At 37.0% G+C, this 14586-nt stretch overlaps 1 protein-coding gene across 1 annotated transcript in view; it reads right to left on the bottom strand.

Annotated features, from left to right (window-relative positions):
- The window catches only part of ASCC3 (activating signal cointegrator 1 complex subunit 3), a 684038-nt gene that overhangs the window by 354945 nt on the left and 314507 nt on the right, over nucleotides 1–14586 (bottom strand). The window contains exon 13 of the mRNA XM_019520164.1: nucleotides 8519–8590. Coding sequence (XP_019375709.1) covers nucleotides 8519–8590 — 72 coding nt within the window. The remainder of the gene's footprint in view (nucleotides 1–8518; nucleotides 8591–14586) is intronic.

Genomic DNA, 14586 nt, shown 5'->3' with positions numbered 1-14586 from the left:
AGTCTGCTATCTCAATCACATAGTTCTGTGACTGCAGGGACTTGTTCTCCCCGCTTGTTTACTGGGCTCTGTGCATTTGTGTACAGACATCTGAAGTAACTAGCTGGTTGCCCTACTTTCTCAGGAAGAATGAGAAGGTTTTCCTTGTTGCCCCCTCATGCTTGTGCTTCTTTCAGGTCACCAACTTCCGCACTTATCTCCCCACTTACCTCAGCCAGCACTTACCCACAGATGCAAAACTGATGGGGATGGAGCAGCAAGTTGTGCTGCCACAGCAGTTCATTAGCACCTGCTCCCTATGGGTAGGGCAGTCTGTCGAGTGTGTCTTCATGCCACAACAACCTGGCATGGTTAGAAAAGTGGAAGCGGAGCCATACGGAGTAGAAGGACAGAATGTTGAGGATAAAAAGCCCCTGCAGACACTGAAGCCAGGGGGGGAGCAGAGCCATCTCTGCAGCCTGGAGACCCAGAGGGGTTTCCAGTCAGCCAGTGGCCCGGGACCACTTAGGGAGAGACTCCCCATGGATCATGGCACCCAGACCCTGGGTAGGGAACACCTGAGTCAGGTAGCTGCTGGAGCCTGGGGACCCAGGTAAGCTGAAGATGCTGCCACTTCTCAGGTTTTTTTTCCTTGTTTTAAAAGTTAATTGATGCTGAGCTATGGGCAACTGACTCAAAGAAGGGGGCATGAACTTAAGGACCCTGAATGGATAATGGTTCAAGAGTTGAGTGAAGGGAATGAATTGATGTTTAGGGGTTTTTTTTGCCCATTAATTGATTAGGGAAAGAATGAATTGAAGGTGTAACTAACTGATGCTGACCAGGGTTTGGGGAGGTATGGACTTTATTTATCTAAACCAATCTAGAAATTAATCTATTTGTTTTAAACTCAGACTAAAGTCCCATGGCCTGAGTAAGCATGATCTTGATAGCCTGTCACCTATAGTTGACCGAGATCCAGGCATTGTTGGAGCATGGGTGAGTGCCTTTGAAATCTGACCCGGGTAGCCTGAGAACCAGCAGGCTGTCACTGTCACAATCTTGGTTGATGTGTGCACAGGGTGATGGGGAGAAGGCACCCCAAAGAGCCACCACAATGTGAGTGTACCTACAGAAGTACCCCAACATCCTAGGACCTTCCTTTCTTTTCAAGATCAAGGCATGGTAGGAAAGTTGAGGGAGGTATCCCTTGCGTAAACCACATAGTCACCTACCCATACTTGTGACTGTTTCACAATAGCTTACTAACATTCCTCTTAAAACAAGCTGTGCCAGAGAATGGATTTACAGTTCTGTACCTCCCTGAGGTTGGCCTCTATTTTTTTCCATACTAACTAGGAAAGCATCCCAATTTAAAGCAGCAAGTTACGGGCCAATCACAACCTATAAAAAAGTTGCAAAAGGTCCAGGACTGTAAAAACGACCATGGATTATGAATTATTTTAATTAAAGCTTGCTTAATAAGAGTAGACTGGTATAACACCTCTGGACAACATGCTGCAACTTTTGACACCCCATCTTAAAAGCAACAATATATTCCAATATATACTCGTCCAATTAAATCCACTGGGAACTTCCTGTATTTTTATATAGTCTAATATAAAGTGCGTTTGTGTGTCTGCATGTGCATATAATCACACATACACACACATCCCCAACCATACTTATATTATTTCTGTCTCTTCCCTAACTTCTGATAAAAATGCTTTAGAAGAACTTCTTACTGCAATTTCACCATTTTTTCCTTGGCCTTTTCTTTCAAAAATGCTTTCTCATTTACTTCAAATATAGCCAAATTTTCCTCTGCCTACATACAAAAATCTTGAAGAAAAACAACCTTTTACATACATTTCAGAGGGCAAAAAACCAAAACAAAACAAGGATTTAAATGGAAAGCTGGTTACAAACTTATCTGCAGAGAACTATTTTTTATATTTGTGCAGATTCACACAAGCTTTTATATATCTATATCTATCTCAGTATGTCCAAGACCAAAGGTTTATATTTGGTGTAAAATATTTACATAAGATTAAAATTAAATAAAAAACCAAACAGGCAAAAAAAATGAAAAGGTAAATTAGCCCTAAGAAATGAACTGTGCAAGCATTCTATGCACTATGACCTGTTCATCCTCTATAAAACTTCTTTATATGAAAGAATAACATTCTTATACAACCATTTGAAGCAGTGTATTAGGGCATAATTCAATCTAGATCAAGTCCACCAGATCTCCTGAGGATGTCATACAGACTGAATGACCTCATAACTGTTTGATATTCTTTAAACAAAAAAGGTTTCTTATCCAGTTTCATAAGAAAGGTCATACTCATCAAGTATTTTAAAGGAATGAAATATCTTCATCATCTAACCATCACCATAGAAAAGGGTTATGGGTTTGGAAAGCTGCCAGTGACTTTTTTATTTAAATGCCAAAGTCCCCAAATGGGCTGCCCCTCCTTTTCAGCTTCCCCTCATGCATACAGAATACCAAGCCTTTCACAAGGGTCTACACATAATGAAACAGAATCAGAAAGTAGAAAAGATTAAGGAAGACAATGCTTTGTTTAAAATAAAAACAATATCTTAGCGATGTGAACACATAAACATAAGTAAATATGAACAGCATTTGAGGACATGAAACAACAGGTCTGTCTCATCTGTTTGGTCCCATTTATTATGCATGGTAAAGTTATAAAACAGAAAATCTGCTCATGATGAAAATCCTGATCATAGAGATAATACAGAAAAAAATAAGGGAGTTGTAGGAAAGCAATCTGCTTGTCTATTTTCTGTTTTTAATGTATTAAGGCATCTGTGTCAGATAGCCTTGTGTCTCTTCAAATACTATGAAAGGTAGTTTGTGAAGTCTTTTTTTTCTTACAGTGGAGGATGGGAACAATGGAAACAGGGAATTAAAGTTTTGAAAGTTTAATTTCATAGTTTAAGCACCTGAAAGAATTCTGCAAAGAGAGCTGACTTTAACTTGTGGGATTGCTAAACAAAGGAGGTAATGAAATGTTAAAATTCCAACAACTTCTAGAAGGAAAGCAGAGACACGGACAAATTATTTAGAAAAAGAAATGTTTTTAAGTTATAAAGATAAAAAGCAGAGCTTATATTGTGATAAAAAACAAAATATGCCCTATTTCACTTCACTATGAATATGTAATAAGTCTATAATCATTATTGTTTACTTAACATATCCAGTTTTAAGACTATTTCAGAGCCTGTACACATACATCGAGACTGCTCTGGTGTGCTGTAATTACAGCACATTGGAGTCAAGTCTTCTGGAGCATGGTAATTACCACGCTCCAGCAGACTCCAGTGTTTGATACATCAGTGTCCCTGCCCCAGAGCCGCTCTAATTAAAGCACCCCCCCGCCCACCTCCCAGAACGTGTGTATAAATGCCCTTTGTGCCTAGTCATAAAGCAAATGTGAGCAAAAATCAAAGCCAACCCAGTGTGGTTGCTTATAATTAATTGTACTAGGACTGTCAGTTTTCTCTTTGTTAACACAAATTATTCCCTTATCTAAATTATTTTTTCTCCTTAAAAGATCAATATTTTTATTAAAAGGAAGTAGGAAAATGCCAAAGTAACAAAAAGCAATCAGGAAGCTATAACTAACAGGTAGGCATAGAATAAAAACAAGATGAGAACACAGGAAACTCAAAGTGTCCATGGGGAATAAAGATTTGACAGTCAGTGCCGCAGTGCATATCAGAATTTGCACAAAATCTTTATTATATTTAAATTATAATGACTTCAAGATTTCCACATGAGAAAGTCTGAGGAAGGGGGTTTCTGATATCTAAATCTTAGTGTGGCAATCTACATATTTAGTAAATACTACAGGAAGAACAGGTTAACGTAAAAATTACATAAAAACCATTAAGCCATTTTCTAATCTCTCTTTTCTTAGTCATTGTAAGAAAGTTTCTATAACAAAAAAAATCTCAGTAGGGTTATGCCATCCATTATTATCCCTTTCCACAAGTTACACAGGAGGAGGGGGTTTTCTAAGAGTCATGATATAGCTGCACTTACATTTGGTAATTCAAAGTGAAGCCTACAAATGAGATGTCTCATTAGTTTGAGCAGATGGATCAAAATTAAAGGCTGAATCACCAACTTTTAATTTCCCAGTAGCCAGGAAAAGCTTGAAGTCTTGCAGAGTATAACTGTTGAAAAATCAACATGAAGAGATTTTCTCCATCTGTCATAACACATGCCTGTGTAGGATACAACCACCTCCTACTGTCCTTCCTCTTAAAAATGAAAATGCACATAACATCCATTAAAACACATGAACATACAACTTCAGTTGAATATCACACTGCAATCCATATTACAATAATGCAACAGGGTCAAACCAGCATGACTTCCATAAGAGTAAATTATGCCTTTGCAAACTGTTAAAATTATTTTAAAATGAGTTAGCACAAGAGTGGATAAAAAGGCCATCTAAGAATAAAATGTATTAAGGTTTTCCAAATATTTTTGATAAAGACCCTCACAAAAGACTGTTGATGAAGCTTGATAACTACAAGAGGTAAAAAGTTATTCCTATTTTGGTTTCGTTTTTTTGTTTGTTTGTTTGTTTTTTTAAAGGACACATTTACCTTCAGTTCTGCTTTTCTCAAACTTTATTAGAGGATTTTCATTATTGTTTCTACTTTTTCGTGTGAAAAAGCATGGAGCTTATTGGTTTTTTGTGGTAGTGCCAGAAAATGTTAACATGAGACATTCACATCCTGGCAGTCATACACAGCTACTACATTATCTGGAATCAGCCAGCCATTTACTGAGCTACATACAGACCTCCCAAAGAAAAATTCAGAGTAGAACCCTCAGGTAGGTAAAGTAATTGTGAAAAAAAAATTTCTTCTAAGGAAATAGATTTACTGGCAATTAATTTTTCTTCTTTAATATATGTCCCTTGCATAGAATTCTCAGTTTCAGGGAGTAAACAACAGAAGGATTATCACACAAAGAAAAACAACAAAAAAGGTGACAAAGCCTAACAGACATCAACCTGTTTCCTTAATATTAACCTAATATGGACAGAAGGAGACTATATTAGGACAGGAAGGGTCACCAAGTGATGGCTATTCTCAAAGTTATGAGAGTTTCTGAAGTATTCAGAAATCATTTCTAAAACAATCTTTGAACTGGGGACAGATGGTCCACCACACAGACATATACAGAATCTATAGTTTTAATATTATGTTTGAAGGAGACAGGAACTACATTTATCATGGTTGTAGAGAAAGGGCCAAGTAACATATGCAACACGTTTTATGGCACTCTACTCACTACTACAGGAAAAAATGAAAGCAAAAAATGTAACAAGAATCTAAAAAGTTTGTATAGAAATTCAAAGCACAACTTCTGCAGTAATGCTAGTTAGGATAATAAGCAAAAAAAAAAGTTGATATTTACTAGAATCATTTAAAAACCCAGTATTTTCAAATGCAACAACACCGTAGTGCACAGTCAGGTGCATTATGGGTAAGTTTGGGCTTCCTTCTGCATTGTTACAAAAAAGTCAGACTACATAGTAATTTTTATAGTTCTTAATTAAATACTATCTGCACCCCCCTCCCCCACTGATTGGCCAAGAGGCAAAAAAACCACACCAAAAATAAGAAAGAAGAAAAGGTGCTGCTAACCGCAGGACACCACCTTGCTTTCAGGAGGCCACAGAAACACAAGGATTCATGGTTTTTCCATGTCAAACAGAAAACTAGGATCCATGCTAATGAGACAAATCCATTTTAAATAAGCATATTAACAACAACAATAAAACCTAAGATAATATAACTTAAATGTACATTTTTTGTGTGTGTTCAGCAAGATGGTCATCCCATTTATGTCTGGTGTTGAAACACCATGTAACATTGAATAAAATGAGCAATTTATTTTAGCTTTACAGTGGTACCAATATTTAAGCTTGCACTTTTATATAATCAAACACATTACTAGAAAAATCCCTCTGAAAATACATTTCAAAATAGAAAATGTCAAACAATCACATTTATTCTGTAATCTAAAAATTAGAGAGCTAACTAGCATATTTGTCTACATACACATACTAACATGCATACACCAAATTTTTTAAACATAAAATATGCCCAATGGACAGTGCCTTTAAAGTAACTATCAATTGCAACATCAGTCTCTTATTCTGGAACCAACTAAGATTTAAATAGAAAAGAAAAAATATTTCTACTTTGAGTGAAAATATACTATTTATTGAGCTGTTGGTTTGCAATATAATACTCAGAAATTGAGTTCAGCAGTTGTGTCAGTCTCTGAAATTGCCATATTAAGATAGCTATACTTCTTCACTTGACCCCCCGGTTCAGCCATTAGATATGCCTCAAAATAAAATAAAATAATATCTAATCTTCCATTCACTCATTTATACTGAATTTCAAACTATTTCAAGTAAACCTATACAAGCAATAAAATGTCTCCCAAACTACACCACTTATTAATTTTATTTGAACTAATACTGAATAATATTGTAAACTTTTTGTAGTCAGTCCACTGCTTTTTAAAAAGCAATATTTTGAAACAAAATAATCGAAATATTAGAAGTCTTACAGTTTTATATTTAACTGATTTAAAGAGATTACTATCCTTAAGACGGTCTATAGCTAAAGCAAATACTATGCAGTCAAAAAAGGAGTAAGAGATGAATAATAAAATTTGCTCAACTGCTGTATGTTCAGTAGGACATCTCAGTTTTCCATCTATAATTTGGTAAAGTGGGCAAAATCAACCACTGAACCTTGCTAGTTTATCAATGTATCCATGAGTATTTCTGACTATATTTCATTCAGCAGTGGTACTCAACCATTTTGCCAGATGGGCTGGATGCGCACTGCTCAAGCCATCCGCAGGCTGGATCCGGCTGATGGTCCCTAGCTGCGAAATTTTCCAATCCACTGGAAGTCCCGCAGGCTGGAGTTCGAGTACACCTAGCCTACTGAATGGGCGGTATGCAGCACTATTCCATGACAACACATCATTACATGGAAGGTGGTGGACAGCTATGAGTCACTAGTGGAGGCAGAGAATGAATAACCTGGTTTCAGACGTAATTTCTCTTTTATCAAATCTCAACATTCACAACCCCAAATTCTAAAGAAATATTCATCTGATAGATGGACTATACTTTGTAAATTCCCTGAAGCTTGGGGAAATGTCACTTGACACTTAGAATGAGAACTGAAGTGAATTTAAATTTTTCTTTTACTTTTCCATCTTTAGTACAGGAACCATGCAGGGATTCAGTATGTACAATAATCTATTGCCATAATACCCAGAATGAACATTCTTCCTACAAAAGTCATAGACAGGAAAATCCAAGAAAGAAAATTCCATTTTTGGATATGACCTCTCACATAACCAGAGACATTTTTAATAATGAAATGTTGGGATTTTGCAGTATACCTATTCAAACCTTAAGGGAATTATAACAGAGGTTGTTATAGACACATTCAAATGATCTGGGAGAATTCTCCCAGTTTGTTATCCTGGTAGAAAAACCTACCCAAACAGACGAATGCTGAGCCCCTCAGGGGCAGAGAGCTTACAAAGCTGATGCTGTGTGGCCAGGCAGTCCCTGTGCAAAAATCTCAACATACTTCGTAGGCTCCCTCATTTTGCCTGGTGACAGATGGCACCAGTAGACAGGGCAGCCTTGATTAGCTGAACCAGGCTGCTGAGGGTCAGGCAGTGTCTCTCTGAAGCACGATGTGGAGACTGTGAACAGAGCATATTCTATTTCCTGCTCGACTAGAGCAGTCAAATCCAGCAACTTGAGCAAGTCCAGCAAGCCAAGATTTGTTCCTACTAACACACTTTCTCCCTGAATAAAGGGGGAAAGGGAGGAGGGAAAGGAAGCAAAACACCCTGGGAGAAGGAAGAAAACCCTGGAATGCTAGAGGAATGTACTGTTTGTCTCAGAAGAGCACGTGTGCAAACACTCGCTCGCCCAAGAGCGATCTTCCCAGGAGTGATTTTTAATACTAGTTGTTCTGCATTTTTTCCCCTCTCAAAGCAGACATTTGCTCTGACAGAAAAATCCTGAACATCCTAAGCATATGGCAGCAACTCTTTCAAGAAAAACTGAATGTCTCTATGTGGTCAGAGCCTACAATTATAATCACTAAAATCACCTGCCAATAAGATTTTGTTGTTATATTAATATTTATATTTTATACATTAACTGATATTAATACAGACACATAATACATATTTACAGCCTAAAAAGAAGGAAAGAAGGTTATTAAATTTACATTGACTCTGAACATAATTTTGATACATTAAAACACATCTGCCTATTGGCACTGCTGCAAAAAACCTGGGAAGAGAATGGGGTCCCTGAATTAACTTTCAAAATACATGAGAAAATGTCACTTTACAATGCATACAAAATGAATCCTGCTAAATGTTTTCATTCATTAAATAAGCTGTAAAGAAAAGCACGTAAAACAAAAATACCTGGTGCCCAGCCATTATTTGCTTCAAAACATTTTCATAACATACTTCATCCATATAATTCAGCTGCTGCACCTGGAAAGTAAAAAGTGACATATCACAAACTAAAACTGAAAGTGTTTCTTTACACTAGTTAAAACGTACTATTACATCTGTCAAAAGACCCATCTAATATGTATTTGAGAAATAAAATATAACGTCTAAAAACATGACAGAATATCAAATAGCATCACTTGTTTGCATACTTTTATCATAGATTCATGGAAAATTGTGGTTGGAAGGGACCTCAGGAGGTCACCTAGTCCAACCCATACTCAGGACAGGACTATCCCCAACTAGATCATCCAAGCCAAACATTGGTCTAGCCAGGTCTTAAAAAGCTACATGGATGGAGAGTCCACAACCTCCCTGGGTATCTGTTCCAGTGTTTTACTACCCTCCACAGGAGAAAATTGTTCCTAAATACCTAACCTAAATTTCCCTTGCGGCACCTTGAGACCATTGCTCTTTGTTCTGTTCTCTCCCACCACGGTGAATACTCTAACTCCATCTTGTTTGAAACTACCCTTCAAATACTTGAAGGTTGCTATTAATTCCTCCCTCTATCTTTTCTTCTGCAGACTAAAAAAGCCCAATTCCCTCAGCCTCTCTTCAGAAGTCAGAAACTCTTCTGGGAGTGATTTAGTTCTGGTTGTTCCCAGGATATTTTTCTCCTGGACTGCCAGTTTTACTCTAGGGGGAAAAGCATGAACATCTGTACACCCACAGTTTTTCCTGGAAGAGCAGTAACAATCTCAGGAGGAACTGAATATCTGTATGAGGCAACAGGTAAAGCAAAGTAAATGCATCAGAATCATATATACATATATTAATATATTCACCACATTAAGAACTTTTAAATAAAGTATTTTTACTTGCTATTTATATAGCAACAGCTATGGATATAGGAGGTAAAGAATAGCATTTCAGAAATAACAACTGAGACAGATTAGAAAAATAGGTTCACCGCTTTAAATTCAGCTGTTTCATACAAAGGAACTAGAAATTCCTTTAGTATGTTTTTTAACATGGTCTTCACTAATCTCAAAACTGGCAGTGTTCTTGCTTTCTAAATCTGACTCTCTCTGAAATACTCAAGTTTAATATTTGCCTTTTAGCTGTTATCAATCAAAATCCATTTTATTACAAATAACAGCCAAATTAATCAGTGATAAGATGGTAAAATTTAAACAGCTTCCATTCATGTTTCTATAAAATTAATGGAATAGGTGACAAAGATTATGGACAATTTTGAATCAGAAATAGTAATAAAATATGGTTTCAGTTAAAACGAGGAAATTTTGAAAGTATTTTTTTAAAAATTATTATTCCACATTTAGAAGAGTATTATAGCCTTTAGGCACAATTAATAAATTTAATTATATCTACTGCAAACTTAAGATTTATTCAAGTTAGATAAGAACATGTAATTTTGTGTGTATCAAAAAACATTGCTTATATTCAAGACCAAACAAAGTTTAAACAATATTAAGGTTGTGACAAACCATAATGAAACAGGAATTCCAAGTCATAGCTAGATTGGCTCATTTAAGGGGAGAAATGAGACATGATAGACAAATTACATCTCCAGCAATCACCAAGATATAAGCATTGAAATGTACATTATAATGACTAACTCAGGGGTGGGCAAAATGGCAGATCCAGCCAGCAGCTGGACTCCTTTTCCCATTGGCCCCTGCCTGTGTTGCTGGAGACATTTTCCATGAAGATCCCAGTAGCAGTGGTGCTGTGACAGTGCGGGGCCAGGGTTTCCATAGAGACTAACCCCAGCTGCACTGGCAGAGCACACAGCTGGGTGGGGAGATAATCCAGGGCTGGGGCTGGGATCTTGCAGCGGTGACAGCATGGTCTGGAGTCAGAGCAGAGCCGTGAATCTGGAGCCAGGGCAGAGTCTTAGAGCAGCTCCCTGCCCAGCTGTGCACCCTTCCAGGGCTGCTGGGGCTGGTCTCCATGGAAACCCTGGCCCTGTGCTGTCACAGGCCTGCCACTGCTCTTGGGATTTCCCTGGAAACTGGCTGCAGGGACACGGGCAGCGGCTGCTGGGAAACTGAGTGTGCCACGGCCTGTGGGCCAGGCTGCCCACTCCTGGACTAACCACATAATTTTTAGAAAAAGGAAATTTAACATCTCAAATATTCAGAATTGCTGAAAGAATGGTGAAACAAAGCTTTAAAGGAGAAAATTCCTTTAAAAAAATTCCAAACTTCCAAAGTTGGGGTCTTAGATAAAATAGCCCAGTCAGGGGTGGATGGGGTAGGAATAGCACAGCTCCAGGGCTGGAGCAAACAACCTGGCTTTCCCAGCTCAAGGGCTGCGCTGCAACTGCATACAGGTGTTCACAAGATCAGATTAACCCCTTCATAGATCAAGTTAACCTGATCTCCGTCTAGTTAGTTACCCACTCAGGTGAGCTAACATACATTGGGAACATTTAAAGTTAGTTCACCCCATTTGGGGGGCAATTTAAGCCCTCTACACTATTGTGCATTTAGATCAACCTAACATTAGGTCAATCTAAATGTAATACCTGTATGTACCTGATGTTGAGTTCAAGGTTAAAATATGAATGGATACTCAGCAAGAGCATATAGTTAAATTCTAAAATCCAGATTAACTTTATTTACTTTTTAATTTTCATCTTGTATCCCACTGCTGTTGCCCAAAATAGAAATGACAAATTACTTTATTAACTTTTCTTATAGTTTCATAAACATAAATGCCTGTCTTATAACACATGGCGTGCTAATGACTGTGGTAGCATAATTTCAGTGAAAAACTTGCCTTTGAAGCCAAGAGTAGATGCCTTGTCAATCCGTACCATTTAAATAAGTGTTTAAGACGTTCCATTCTCAACACTGACAGAAGTCTCTGTTTAAGTTTTTAATTCTTTGGCATAAGGGCCACAGTTTATTCTGTATTTTGAACAGCACTGAGTATGCTGTTACTGCTTACAGTCATTACTTGGAAGGTAAGGGAAGCACTTAACAACACACAAATATGTAGAAAAATATAAATAAAACATATTTTTTATTTGACAATAACAGCTTCAAGTCTGACAGCAAACTCAATAAATAGAACATATATAGACATATAGACATGATTGAATGGCAGTACTGAGACTAGAAGCCAGTCTAATTGTGTTGAAAGGAGAAGCCATCTTCCAACTTAAATCATTTTATTTTTCCAAGGCATACACCACATAACATTTAGAGAACAAACCGAAAATTGTAAAAAGGAATCATTGCCTTTACTTATTCTCCATGATACATCCACTCCAAAAATACATGCACAGTTGTATAAAGGAAAGCTTTACAGTTCTCTAGATAGTCAAATCTTTAAAAAAAACTTTAATAAATGAAATACATAAAATTCTTTTTATCGTTTTGGCAATCAGCTTCTACTGAAACCACTCTTAAACCTAACTGGATCATACCTGCAGAATGAAATGCCCTCAGTTAGAACTAAAAAAATGTCTTACAGTTATATTCCACAGTTTATCATTTCAAGATGTGTATCATTCAGAGATCAAAAAACAGTTGCATTTTACAGCTTCTTAAGCCCCAAATAATCTAGGATACAGAATTGTTTTCCTAATGTAAAAAAAATCAATCATGGTACAGGCACCCCTCCAGAAAAATCTTAGCTAGGACAAATTCACAACTTTTGGATAAAGTTTATCCAAAACTTCTCCAGCAGCTTTCCAACTTTTTTCCGATCACTTTAGACGTGTCTGAAGTTGTTCAGGCCTAAAATAAACATTCTTCTTATTCTGAACCAGGGCAGTCTAACTTTAGTATGGTTGGGAGCTTCACATTATGCCAATATGCGGCCCCTGGATCAGACACCACAGGAGCCACAGGTGATGGCAGCCCCACAGGATCCCTCCCCCCCTGCCCTGCCTCTGTATGGGCAACACCAATGGCAAAGACTCCTCTTGGGTCTCCATACAACTATGGGAGAGCCAGCTGTAGGGGATCATGGGCTGTATGCTGGCCCCTCATGGCCTACCAATTGGACAGCCTTGTTTTAAACAATCGGTACCTCAATGAATACTGTTCCAACTTTATTCCTTCAATACCTTTCCTACATTCTCCTTATACCTAATCCTTTTTCTTGGTATCAGTGTCCTTCAGGCAGTGATAAACTGCTGCTGCTGGCTCATAGTATTTACTCATGCTTCTGTTTTCAATAGATTCTGTTTTCTTGTAATTCTGACACTGCAATGTCATTGGGCTGGATTGGTTTTTACAATATATGCCTTAACCAGAGACACTGCCAGAATTGTTTTGAAGTAAACTATCATTTGGTTGACTATCATTTTTCTTAATAAATAAATATTATTTTGTATGCGAATTAGTTCAGTTTAGTCAGATAAGTAGTTTTCAACCTACTGCAGATTCCTAAAAGGAAAACTATCTTCATGCAACAGTTAATGTTCTTTTATATATGCTGCTGTGTTCAACCAAACCTCCTTAGAACCATCTATAACAGGAGATTTCTCTCATGTATACATTAAATGTGTCACCTAAACTGCGCACAGTGGGACAGATTACAAGAGTTCCCATTTTATGTGTAGCCAAGCTAGGAAATTACTCAGTATTTTCTGGTGCCACAATAAAGCTTGTTCTAACAAACAGGTAAAAAATAAAAAGCTACCTACAATTTTGGAATTTAAAGTAAATTCTTATTTATTGAAAGGAATGTACACTTTAGGTATGAGATAGGCACACTCTTGCTGTCCCCATAGAAATGTAGAAATCTATCAGTTTAAAGAAAATAAACGCAACGGTATATATAGGGGTACCAAGTTTAAATCTACAGAGTAAATTCCCCACCTCATATGGATCTGCTTTTAATCTCACAATTTTGGAGAGACTGCCACTTGTTCACAAACTCAGAAACTAATCGGATTATGGTCTCAATCTCTCTCCTTTAACTACATATTCTATTAGGATTTGGGATTTTGATGCCTAATATCTTAAACTCCTTTATTTCCATTTAAAGTCCTATCAATCAATTGGTGTCTAAAACCATCCCTGGAGCCTGGAGAGCGGAACAATTCTTGATTTTGCCCAATAGCTCTTTCACATCGAGTGGGAACCAAATTTTGATATAAATATTTGTGTGTTCTAGCTTCATGTAAACAGAAGACTACTATCTACAGAAATAATTATTTTATACTTTCTACGAATAATATTATTTTTTGCAGAGGCCAAACTGCATACCTACTGCTCTGATCAGTCATACAATGAGGAATGCTTTCTTGGGTTTACAGCTAGGAAATAAAAATGACACAGAGCTGGACTAGATGATGTCATGAGTTCCCTTCCAGCCCTACTTGCCTATGATGTTATGATGCTATCACATTAATCAACATCAAAACTCTGTTGCTGTACAGCACGAATCAAAACCAGTTTGTTTTACATAAACAAAGAGAAAAAAAAATTACAAATCTATCAGCAGCTTTTAAGTATGTAACGCATATACTAATACTGAATCATGTGTCTACCATGTTTTCCCCTGAGAATGACTGTCCCCTAATTGTATCACTCTATTGTTCGTTTTTATTTTTGTAGAACATAGACTTTCCAGTCATTTCCCAATGTCAGTACCAATGGCATGGCTTTCTTCTTCTACTTTAAAGTTATAAAGCTCAGTCCAATTTGATTTATGGAAACTTTTCTTTTTTAATGACAGAGTAGAAATAAACTGAACATTCAAATAAAATGGTAAGAAATTATTTAAAAAGCAACAATAATATGACTGAACATACTTGAAGCAACTAATGAAGGTTAAAACATGCACATCATAATAAGTAACATATGGCAAATTCTCCTTGGGTGTACAGGCTTGAAATGACACTCTACAGTTGCAAGATACCTTTGTTTTCTACATGGCAGATGGAGTGGACTATTTAAAGACCCTAACACAAAAGTCATTGTTCACTTCAAACAAACAAACAAACAAACAAACAAACGTGTTATCAAGGTAGCCCTAAAAATTACTTTTGA

This window comes from Gavialis gangeticus, unplaced genomic scaffold (genome assembly GCF_001723915.1).
Source record: "Gavialis gangeticus isolate Ggan-Ray unplaced genomic scaffold, GavGan_comp1, whole genome shotgun sequence".
NCBI lineage: Eukaryota > Metazoa > Chordata > Crocodylia > Gavialidae > Gavialis > Gavialis gangeticus.
This window is presented reverse-complemented; position numbering and strand designations above follow the sequence as displayed.